Source organism: Cephus cinctus, unplaced genomic scaffold, assembly GCF_000341935.2.
Source record: "Cephus cinctus unplaced genomic scaffold, Ccin1 Ccin1_scaffold1137, whole genome shotgun sequence".
NCBI classification, from domain to species: Eukaryota; Metazoa; Arthropoda; class Insecta; order Hymenoptera; family Cephidae; genus Cephus; species Cephus cinctus.
This window is the reverse complement of record NW_014333638.1, coordinates 49,183-60,662: the sequence shown is the minus strand read 5'-3', so window position 1 is coordinate 60,662 and position 11,480 is coordinate 49,183. Positions and strand designations below refer to the sequence as shown.

The 11,480-nt window shown below is 33.9% G+C and overlaps 2 protein-coding genes across 3 annotated transcripts; both read left to right on the top strand.

Moving 5' to 3' along the window:
* The first annotated feature begins 147 nt into the window (after positions 1–147).
* On the top strand, positions 148–8,173 carry LOC107272208. The gene is made up of 18 exons (XM_025089546.1): positions 148–552; positions 615–890; positions 973–1,123; positions 1,201–1,360; positions 1,421–1,684; positions 2,002–2,215; positions 2,281–2,904; positions 2,999–3,330; positions 3,363–3,704; positions 3,738–3,988; positions 4,088–4,423; positions 4,517–4,986; positions 5,030–5,213; positions 5,287–5,503; positions 5,586–6,915; positions 6,977–7,373; positions 7,449–7,694; positions 7,944–8,173. Exons 1-18 carry the CDS (start codon positions 404–406, stop codon positions 8,145–8,147), a joined length of 6,147 nt encoding a protein of 2,048 aa, XP_024945314.1. The 5' UTR covers positions 148–403; the 3' UTR covers positions 8,148–8,173.
* LOC107272211 lies at positions 8,157–11,438 on the top strand. 2 transcript variants are annotated; one of them, XM_025089541.1, is made up of 7 exons: positions 8,157–8,467; positions 8,552–9,643; positions 9,706–10,458; positions 10,531–10,602; positions 10,659–10,821; positions 10,891–11,022; positions 11,246–11,438. In XM_025089541.1, the coding sequence occupies exons 1-7, from the start codon at positions 8,157–8,159 to the stop codon at positions 11,405–11,407; spliced, it is 2,685 nt and encodes an 894-aa protein (XP_024945309.1). In that variant the 3' UTR covers positions 11,408–11,438. The 2 variants fall into 2 exon arrangements, with proteins under 2 accessions (XP_024945309.1, XP_024945310.1); XM_025089542.1 differs by lacking the exons at positions 9,706–10,458; positions 10,531–10,602.
* Positions 11,439–11,480: the final 42 nt, after the last annotated feature.

Below are 11,480 nucleotides of genomic sequence, written 5' to 3'. Positions count from 1 at the left end.
CCATCTGTTGAATTTTGAGTAAATTATAATGACATTTCTCACGAGAATGAAAACCTTTGGGTATGAAAAGTGGTAAAAAGAATCTTTGAATTTTGTTTATAATTTTTTTCGTTTTAACATCTTATAATATTTACTTCCCCTTTTTTTAATAGATCCTCGTTACAATTTTGTCATAATTCTCTAAATTCCAATACTCGTGTAAATGAGCACTCTGAATTGGAGCGTAAACCTATAAACTCTATTATAGGACAAATGACTGTGATTACTTATTACTATATTCATTGTATATTAAGATTATCAATAATCTTGGGATTGATTGGTTAGATATAATAAAAAATAAGATTATTAATATCAGTCTATCTAGCATTACGCTTTATAGTAAGTCCAAATATTTAAAGAAAATATGGCTTTCTTTCAACTGGTTCTCAAAGCTAGAAGATTAAATAATGCCAAAGTGAGGTATATGAATGAGAAATTAAATTCAATAGAAGTGTCAAGAGGAGCTAAACCACGACACACCTTGGGTCAAAAATTACGTCATAGAAAGATATTGTATGATTTTCTTAAAAGATATTAGTAAATAAATTCACTTAAACAGAACTATATCAATATAGATTAAAGAGGAAGATAAAGAAATGGCTAGACAAGACGCTGTCTTTCCCGGAAACCTCATGGTTCCACAAGAAGTCCGTACTCGTACGAACGGATGGAACTTTTGAAAATTTCATTCTAAAGAGTATCCTAGGATTTCTAGGTGGTATCTTCCTGACGTACATCTTCTTCATGTTCTTCGTTTTCCAATTAAACTTCACCTTATCCTCGGCCACTATGCTGTGCTCTTTTTTTGGAATAATACTGACCATCGGACTCGCATTTTCACACCGAGTTAGGTACTGATACTGTACATGAAATACAAATATAATATCCTGAATTCGATAAGTAAAAAAATTTGCAACACCTGCGTTTAAACAGGTGCGTGGTATTCTTGTTGTTGCCACAATTTTTCTCAAAACGAGGACGGCAAGCCTTGATGGCTTATGCCTTCATTTTAGCCTTGACGGGACCTGCGAAAAATACCTTACATAATACTGGTGTGCTGTCCGAGTCACTAGCATGTGGTCAAGTACGTAAAATACATATTAATTGAAATATGTTAATAATTAATAACTAATGCAAAACTTTTATTTACATATTATTCAGGAACACCTCAAGGATGCAGTAAAGGCAATAGTTGACCTAATAAAACAGCCTTTCTATGCATTACGCGATGCCATTTCTAAGGTTATCAAAACAATAAAGGTTGTCGTGAAGAAGATAAAAGAGTCTCTTCTTGCAATCAAAAGAATTGTTCTTAGTATCCGTTAGTATCTTGATTTATTGTTTAATAATTTTAATGTTAAATTAATCTACTTTTTCACAGTTCGAATTATTAAGGCTGTCTTCCAATGGCTCGGAAGTATCGTTAACATTTGCAACAAGAAATTGGGCACTCCTTTCGAAAGGTGCCAGAAGGTTTTCGACGGTGCTGTCGCAGATTGCCAGGCCAATTTGGGCCCTTTATTCGGTGGTATATGCAACCTGACATATATCGTCAGTGTAGTATGTTACGTTGTGAAGCCCCTAGATTTCATTTGCATGTTGGTTTCCTTTATAGCCGATACTATTGTCGGCACTGTAAGAAAAAGTACGCATTCCATTTCTATAGACCAGGGTTTTTCAAACTTTTTTCCGATGGAGCACTTTGAGGGTTTTTCAATTTTGACGGAGCACCTTTTGTAATTTGAAGGGTAGTTAATAACAGACGATCAATAAATCTTAGAGAAATAAAAATACTTGAATTATTCATACGTAAAATTATTATAGTCAAAATGTAGAAAAAAAGCTTTATTATTAATATTTTTTGCGGAGCACTTGCTATCTTCCCGCGGAACACAATTTGGGAAACCCTGCTATGGACGATTGAATACTTTGTTCATTGAATAATGTATGTCTTCCAAACAGAGATGAAGAAATTTATGAAACACATGAAAGCAATGTTTTACGTTAAAGTGAAGTTTTCTCATTCCTTTCATTTCGAAAGTAATCAAAGCAAAAGTCTCAACGATGTTACGACAGGAATAGTAACGGAAATAAGATCACGAACTGATAAATTTCTCACAGTTTTTGACTGGATGAGTTTGGCCACGAGTTTCTTTATATTATTCCTGTTACTCAAGTAATTCTATATAAAATGTATAAGATCATTCGATTACATAATTATAATTAAATTTACTATTTCAGAGTAATTCATTATAGATACAAGTGGTTAACTAACGAACGCTTTGACAATCGTTATCTGAGTAATGATCTGCGAGAGATTGATCTAAAGAGAGCACGTATGGATAAAGAGACTGTGCTGCCCTTAAATCCAAGAGAAAAAAACAAGTATATTCCGCTGACGTCGATCGTGCTAATTAAAAATGAAAAGACTAAGTTAACAAAATCGGCAGTCTTTTTGTGTTTAACTACGTTCAAGCTTTGTATTCACATGATGGCCGATTACAGTCTATATTGGGTATTGAGTACAATTCGATATCATGGGAGATTCCAATCAAAAGTTCAAGCACCAAATTCGGTTGGCGTTTACGTTGCCGGAAATGGATATCTGGCTGAATTATATAGAAGCATCGTACGTGCATTTACGCCGATGGGGGAAGAGATGCAGATAGATACAATGCCATGTCTTCCAGATCCGGTACCACCAGATTTGGATAGATATACTCAGATAGTATCATTGATATTGCTCTGTTGGATAATGGCGATTTTTGAACCATATGGTCTCAGACTTAGACACGTTGTTATGTGCTATTATCATCCGGAAAGGGCGAGGCAACGAGCTGCATGGTTGTATAATCATATTATTAGGTGCGCCATTCTAGCTGATCTCATCCGGAATAATAAACTCTCTCTCTTTCTCTTGTTACAAGAGTCTTGAAGTGATTTTATTCAACTTACGCAGGTCGAGGGGCAGTTTTTTAAAGTTTGCCAGAAGACAGCTACGTCGGAAATATGGTATGGCGGACAACGCCGGAATTGAAAAGATTACATTGAGAGATCGACTAGCTGCCAAGTGTCCAATTATTAACAAATTATGTCCTAAGGAAGAAAATTTATGTCTTTTGTGCGGAGCAGTACAGAGAGACAATCAAATTCCTCATATAAAGTGTCCCACGCCTGGTTGCGTAGGTCTGTTTTGTGTACAGTGTTTCTCCGATTTGCAAAATTTATGCACTATCTGTATGTCTCCCTTGGATTACGGAGATCTATCGGACATGAGTGAAGAAAAGTATAGTACTTAAAGCTGTTAGTATAATAAAGTTGGATTTTAAAAAAATATTTTGATAACAGAGACTCTTCTGCGGACGAAGCGTTACTTGAACGAAGCAGACAACTGCGAGAAAAAATGGATAAATATCGTGCAGAAAAGAAGTATGAAGATGAGGATGAGAATAAAACGGAAGTGACTGAAGAGGAGCAGGGATTAAAAACAGAAGAAGAGGAAGAAACAGAAGTGAAGGACAAACAGAATGAAGAGGAAGACAAGAAGACAATAAAAGATGAAGGGGATATAATTTCAAAACCTAAGAGCGAATATATTGAGCGAGAAAATCTTGAAATGTCAACAGATAGAGAAACTATAGACGAAAGTATAAGAGAGGATGATCATATAGATAAGAAAGCATACGAGATAAAAATAGATAAAAGTGAAGAGCCAAAGTTGATAAGAGATTCAAAAGGTCCAGATTCGAGCAGTTCTTCTAATTACAGTTACAGTATGTATACATCAATGTCAAATTTGACTATTGTAACACACTTTCAATATATAAACAATGAACATTTCGAATTAGGTTATCAGGACGAATCGCCCGATGAGGTTGAATTCATTCATGAACGAATTCCCTTCCGGGACGTGGAGACACAGAAGATAAGAGATGACGTCACGACCCAAGTACGACAAATACTCTTAAAAATTATTGACATAGAATATTTGTCATTTAAACAGTAACAACAAGAATAATAATACTAATATTATTATGATCTGATAAAGGTTTTCAATGAACCGTTGATTATTGATGAAAATTCCACTACCGACGATGAAAGCTGTGGGCTACTAGTGAAAGCGACTAGAAAACTGAGATCAAGAAAATGCAAAATTTCAACTTCATCGACTCCTGATGATCGCTCTACATCATCAACATCAATAGCAGATACAGAGTCATTGTCTACAGAAGAAATCGAAGAAGAAGAAGTGATACAAATAGAAGTAGTAGATGATACGGATGAGCATGAATTGTTGACGAAGAGTGAAGTGAATAAAAAAAGAAATCGTATTAAAAAAGTCATTGCAGCACTTTCCCAAATTTCTTGGATTGGAAAACGTGCAGTATGCCCTTTAGCTTGATGATCCCTTTTTTGACGTCGAATTTTTATGTAGCTTTTTTGTAATTTTTATCAATTGCATTTAATGCTTATCCAGAGTGAAGATACGAATATAAAATGTGAGTCACCTGAAAAAAAGTCGACATTGATGAACAAAATTGTCCACATGCTGCAAGCAAAATATCCAAACGTGCCGGTACAAAGTTATAAGCGTGTCAGAAGGTTGAAAAAAAATCTGTCAGTGGCTGCGTCACATTCATCGACATTGACTTCAAGTTCCTCGCTATCGTCTTGTGTTGACGAGTACAACGAGAAAAAAGGTTTATTAAATAAAAATAAAATCGAAACTTCTGAGTATGTAGCGCAATTAAGAAGAAAGAAAGCAAGAGAAATTAGCCATCTGGAAAATTCTGATAAGGATTATCTTTACTTGAAAAGTGACAAGTCCCACCAGCAATATGGATTATCATCAAGATGGAGTCCTAAACGTTATACGGAAGAGAGTTGCAAATATCCTCATGAGAAAAATTATATTATTAGAAAAATGCCAAGGTATTACTTCAATTGATATTTCAATTTGTACCTAGTGCAAAGAATTATTGTGTACTAGCTACTTGAAGCCAGTCGCCAAAGAGACATTTTATGCTGAAATTAACGAAAAAGAACTTCCATCCTCTCCGACTAAAGGCATACAAACTGAAAATTTGAATAAATTGACTGATGCTAAAACTTCTACTTCGGATATTCGAGCTTTTCAGAGTACCTGGAATATTATTGACATTCTTGAACAACCCGTAAGAAATTTCTTTCTATATAAATCTGTGACTTTAGATTATATATTTTTAATTACGTTGTTGAATTATTCAGGATATGCAATCGAGTTCCATGCCGATCACCGATGAAAAGAATACGGACAAGAAGGCGTATTCGGTGAATATGAGTATTATAGAAGAAGCTACTGATGAGACTTCAAGGGACGAAAAGACACAAAGTGAAGATATAGCATCTCCTGCAGAAACCGATGAGTACATTGATGTTACTGGCTCCACTAGTCCAGCTTCCCATTCTAAAGTAAATTCTCGTGGTAAGTAAAGTATTGATAACAAAATTTGCTTTAAACGAAAATAAATGATTTACTTTTTTCTCACACCAAAAATCTCTATTAGGCAGAAAAAGAAAAATTTGTTGTAAGAAATGTTCTAAAAAACCACGTGCATCTTCACAAAGCACTGCTGAAGAATATATTGAAGATACTGGCGGGGATATTAAAAGTACTTCCAAAAAATCTAAGATTACCATTCAGGAAGAGATGGAATCGGCAAATTGGAGTTCGCAGAAGGAACAACAATGGAGCTTGTCAAATAGTAACTTATCGTGTAATAAGTTAAAGCCAGAAAATACAACGATGGTATGTGAAACTGATTTAAGAATAAAAGAAAATGAACAAAGTAAGATTATAAAATCGACACTTTACGATTTGTCGGATGAGTTAAAAAGACCAAGTTTTAAAGAGCAAAGTGAAGCAGTTAGAATATCAACATCGGACGAAAGAGATGAAGAAGAAAATATGAGAAAAAAGCAAGAAGTTCAGAAGTCATTAGAAAATAGAAGATTTTCAAACACTCCTGAAGATGTAACACAAAAAACAGTTCATCAAAATAAAGACAACGTACAAACATTACAAATAGATAATAATAAATTGGCATTAAAAGTGGATAAAGCTACTGACGCACCAGATAAGACAGAAGCAACTCAAACAAACTTCCAGAAATATAATCAGAGCATTGACACAGACGACAGTGAAAACTCTTCAACCGAAATACCAATTACTTCACGTGTACAACGTAATATCCGAAAGTACAATAAAACCCAAAAACATAAAAAGTATGTCAAGAAAAAAGCACACCATACAGATTCATACGATGAATATTACAGCGAACCTGAAAGCTGTTTTTATAAAGTGCAGTATAAACACTCTCACAGATCAACATTAACCGACGAAGAAACTTCACCGCAAAGAAAAAGAAGAAAACAAAATGAAAAGCAGTGTGCAAATAAATGGACAAAAAAGTATAAGAGAAATCGTCATAGAGAAAGAGCTTTAAGAGACAAGCATGTGAAACATATAAGATATAAAAATGAAGAAAATTATTATCCTGCACAAATACATAAAGACTTTGTACCTGAATTTAAGCCTATGACTTATCACGGTTCTGGTGATAATCCGCCATGTTATGATTTGCGACAAGGTGCTGATTACGAAGCAGCGAGAAATTATGATTACTTGCGTCACAGGTATAATCCAAGCAGGGATAACGCATATGAAAACATCTTGGGAAATATGAATGATTATCCCAATCCATATGATTATTATAATCGGAATCACCATCCTGGAGAACATGATTCTCCTCGTTATCATCTAAGAGAGGAATTTCGTGCTCCTATGTATATTCCAATGCGACTAAATACAATTGTACCTGAATCTGGACGTATCAGGTAAATTTATAATTATTTTGATTATATTATTTTTCTTTAATAATAATGTATTATTTTACAGACATTCGCGACGTTATCCAAGTCCAAGAGACTATAAAAAAGACACTGATCCTTATTATGGAATTTCCTACCGCAGCAATCGAAGACAACGAGATAGAGAAATAAAGATGATAGCAGAAAAGAAAAGAAAAAAGATAAAAGAACCCAAAAAATCAGTGATTGATAAATGTCGTAAAAAATATGCGATTCCCATTTTGGAGAAATTTCTGCCATTGTTTCAAAAACCGGAATTGATTGAAGAACTGAAGGAACATGATAAAATAAAATTGATTCAAGAAAGGGAAGCCAAAGAGAGAAAAGCTGATGGTACTCAAACATCAGATCATTTATTGATATCATCCGAAATGAAGGATCAAGGAACTGGTATCAATACAACAATGAGTAAACCTCTTGAATTGGTGAGAAATAATTAATCATCTTAATTATAATTAATTAACTTAATTATTTTCTTTTTCCAAATTCATCCTACATAGGAAAGTTCTGGCAGGCTTCCTTATCAAGAGACTCAGGCATTCAAAGACGTGATACACGAATATAAGAGAAAAAGAATTTCTGATATCTTGCATGAAGATCCAGAAGAAATGAAACCATTAATTACAACTGATCGACATATTGATGACTTAAGAGAAATTAAGCAATTATTTCCAACTGAAGATAAAAATAAATTAATGCCCAATACCATATCCAGAATGAGCAAAAAGATATTAAACGTGTTTAAGGTATTCACTAAAATATTACGCATTAGTAATATATACATACAATTCAAATGAAAGAAAAACTTGAAACTAGTTCTTATATATTGTTGACGTTATGTCACTGTTTACCTGTCAAAATCGAAAAATTTTAGTGTCTCTCAGCAATGTGCCACTTTACGTAATATATTTGGCTCGTCGAACAGTTTAATGTATTGTTTGCGTACGAGTTTTATCATCGCATTAATAAATTAATAGTTTTCTTATTATTTCAAGTCAAATAAAAGTAGACCATGTAAGTGTCCTGAAGAGATGAACTCAAGTCTCTATCAAAAAAGTGAAGCAAATCAAAGTGAAGGGACTGTTGACGAATCCCTGACTGAGATATCAATTTCCTGTCGAGAGGAACAAGAAGATATAACAACCGATTTGATATCCTTCGAAGATACAACAGACAACAACGAGACTAGTCAATCATAAGTCAGTCTTATGAAAATCATTATAACAATGCCTAATTTAATGGAACGACGTAAAATCAAGAAACAACTTATGTCAGCTGGACAATCGCCAGTTTATAATATTTATTATACTGATTCCGTACCGATTCAGCAAGTGCCAAATTTTACTCGAAACTTAGCCAAATCTTTTCCTCAAGTGAATAAAGCATCGTCTTTGAGGACACGACGTCAACCTAAAACTAATGGCTTCTTTCGAAGAACTCGCCATTTTGCTAGAGATAAAAGTTATTATTTTGATGTACCATTTTTCCCTGGAGAAGAACAACGTCAAAGAATGGAACAGTACGTTTATCTTTGACTATATTAAATTTATGATTATTTTGAAATTATTATACATAAAACAGTAGGTCAAAATTCTTTATACAGATACACCATGTCACAATCGAAGCCTCCAACTGTTGAAATATATAAAAATTATGAACAACCAATTTGTCCTGAACAGCTTAATTATTTGAATTATCAAAGGAATCAATACGCAAATGATTATCTATTACCAAATTATGGTTACCATTACAAAAAGTCTTGTCACGCTGCAAACATGTTAGAATTAACAAAGAGTTATCAACAAATGTTGTCTACTGAACAAACCAGAAGTTTCGACAATTGTGCAACTAGTATTGATTTAAATACAAAGAGAAATGAAATATCTGTTTCAACAGTTGATACTTCAAATCAACTTATAACTGTTCCTACTCAACCTGTAAATTCTGGCAATGATAACAGCATGAACATTGAAGTACACCCTTTGAGGCATGAAGAGATAGGTGAAGAGAATGCTAATAAAACGATTAATGAAAAATCTGAACAATCGTTGGATGGTAATGATACCATTAGGGAATTTCTGAAGGAAGAGGTTGGTGGTCCCTGTTGTGAAATAGGAGATAGGGTTGTTAATGGTGAATTAATAGGAGGGGATGTTTTAACCAAAACTTGTTCGTTTTTTAATAAAAAACGAATGTCACTGTTGAGAAAGTTGAGCGCTCGAATAAGGAAAAATAAAGCGAAACCGGTTGCGAAAGTTTCACGATTACCGCAAACGTCGACGTGCCCAGTCAGTGAATTGGCCAAGTTCAAGAACATTCAGTCAACTGATCTCTTGACATTTAAGATTCAATCAGATAATTCAAATTGGCTGAATGCTCAATCAAATCAAGTGACACTGAGAAAATTGTCAAACGGTACAGAAGTTATTGTGTCGTCCATGGACGACGACGTGAGAAGCTTTGCTTACAGTGCTCAAGAAATTCTAAGTCCTAGACAAATGATATCGTCAATGACAAATGTCTACGCGGAGCAAAGAGATGCCGAAAATCATTTACGTATGTCGGAACGAAAATGTGAGTATCAGAAAACACCGAATAATGTAAAAAGTAATTCTTCAATTGGTAGCAATTTTCAAACTGAGAAGTTTATAAGCTTTCAAGATATTGAGGAAAAGGTGGAGAACAGGATAACGAGGTAGTTATGAATTTATTACTATAATAATATAATTTTATTACAAATATTGCTTGTTGTCTTAGAAGTGGATTTATTACTAATACAGAACGTGAACTTCTTGACAACATATTGGATCAGCGTGGGGCAAAGTCAGAAGTTAATGAAAGATATCCTGAAAAATTGTTAGAAAATAAGAAAAGTGAAAACATTCATTTTAAGAATGATATTGAGATTCGGGATATATTAAATAAGGATACAACAAGATCGATGAAAAATAATGAAGTTTTGCATAGAAGACACAGGGATAAAATATACCAAAATTCTAAACGGATAAAAAGCCAGATAGAGACTCATCCTACAGTCACGAAAGAAAATAATCACCACACAGCTTCAATGATTTCATTTATTTGTGAAAGCTGCAAGCTTAGCAATCAAGATAAAGAAAAAGAAGAAACTAATCCTTCTTTGTTAATCGATTCTAATAAATTTTATAGACAGAAATGTAATTGCTCTAAAGAATATGTGCAAAGCGATTACACTGTATTAAAAACAACTAACAACGTCAAAAGTGTATCTAACAAATTCGAATCATCCAAAAGCTGTCGCCATGATAGTGCATCGAATCGTGTAAATTATTGCTCAAGAAATAGTTTAAAAAAATACAATGATAATTTACCGCCTGAAGGGACCGCAAATCATTATGTAAATGTAAATCCTTTAGCGCCTCATATTCAAATGGATAACAAAAACAATAATTCTAATAGAATTTATTCTGAAAATGGAAATCTTACCTGCTGCGGTTTAATCATGTACGGCCAGAAAGATTCCAGTCCCAGGTCTATATAATACTCTATACTGTCGAACATAGTAGAATTTACTCCATATGTTAAAGTCACACTAAATTGCAGCACAATCAGAGGTCATTATTGTAATCGAACAATTCCCGTTTGTGGAACAGTCAGTCAAGGGATTTCGCCAAGGTCTTTGAAAATAATGTATACATTTAAACAAATTAAAAAAATTATCCATATTTCAGATACGAGCCAAATTTCATGTCACCTCCATATCACGAACAGGGTCCGTTTTGGTTGCAGCATCCGCAATATAGACAGAGATACGGGTACAAGCGTCATTGTGAACAAGAAAATTTACGCGTTCGTCATCATCATTATCATCGGGACTTGAGACGACAATTTTCCGTAATTTATAATTTTGTTTAAATTCCTTGTGTGTTACCGACGGATTAATACTATGTGATAAATAATTAGGCATTCGACGACGGAAATGTTGATGATCCTACGAGTCATTTAGAATTTTCACCACCACTTGTACTGAGAAGTTTAGCCAAGGCAGCCAATATTATTCTGACATCTATATTTGGACGAACAACAGTTCCTATGGTACGTATAAGTATAACTGTAATGAGATATGAATATGTATAGAAATAACAATTTGAAAAATCAACATTTTTTCATTGTTCATTTGTCATACCTTCTTTCGAAATGGACAAGAAACTTAACCTAGCTAGTAACAGGAATTATATGTACAAGAATCGCGCTAAAATGTGACATGATTACGAAATTTATTGTAAAAATTTTTTAAACATTAATTTTTTCTGTACAGTCAAACAGAACACAGCAGAGACAACAATATCGTCAATCAAACCACCATGATTCAATAATAACGATCAGAGATAGAAGAGTAAATCGAGAAGGAATGTGTTGTAGAAGGAATTCTGAAAATTTCAAAGAGGCCCGCAAGACGCAGGATCCACAAAGACATTAAGATATTTCGAAATAGGAGTTTTGTTTGTAATTTGTGCACAAACTTTGCATAAATGTGATCATCGTCTTATACA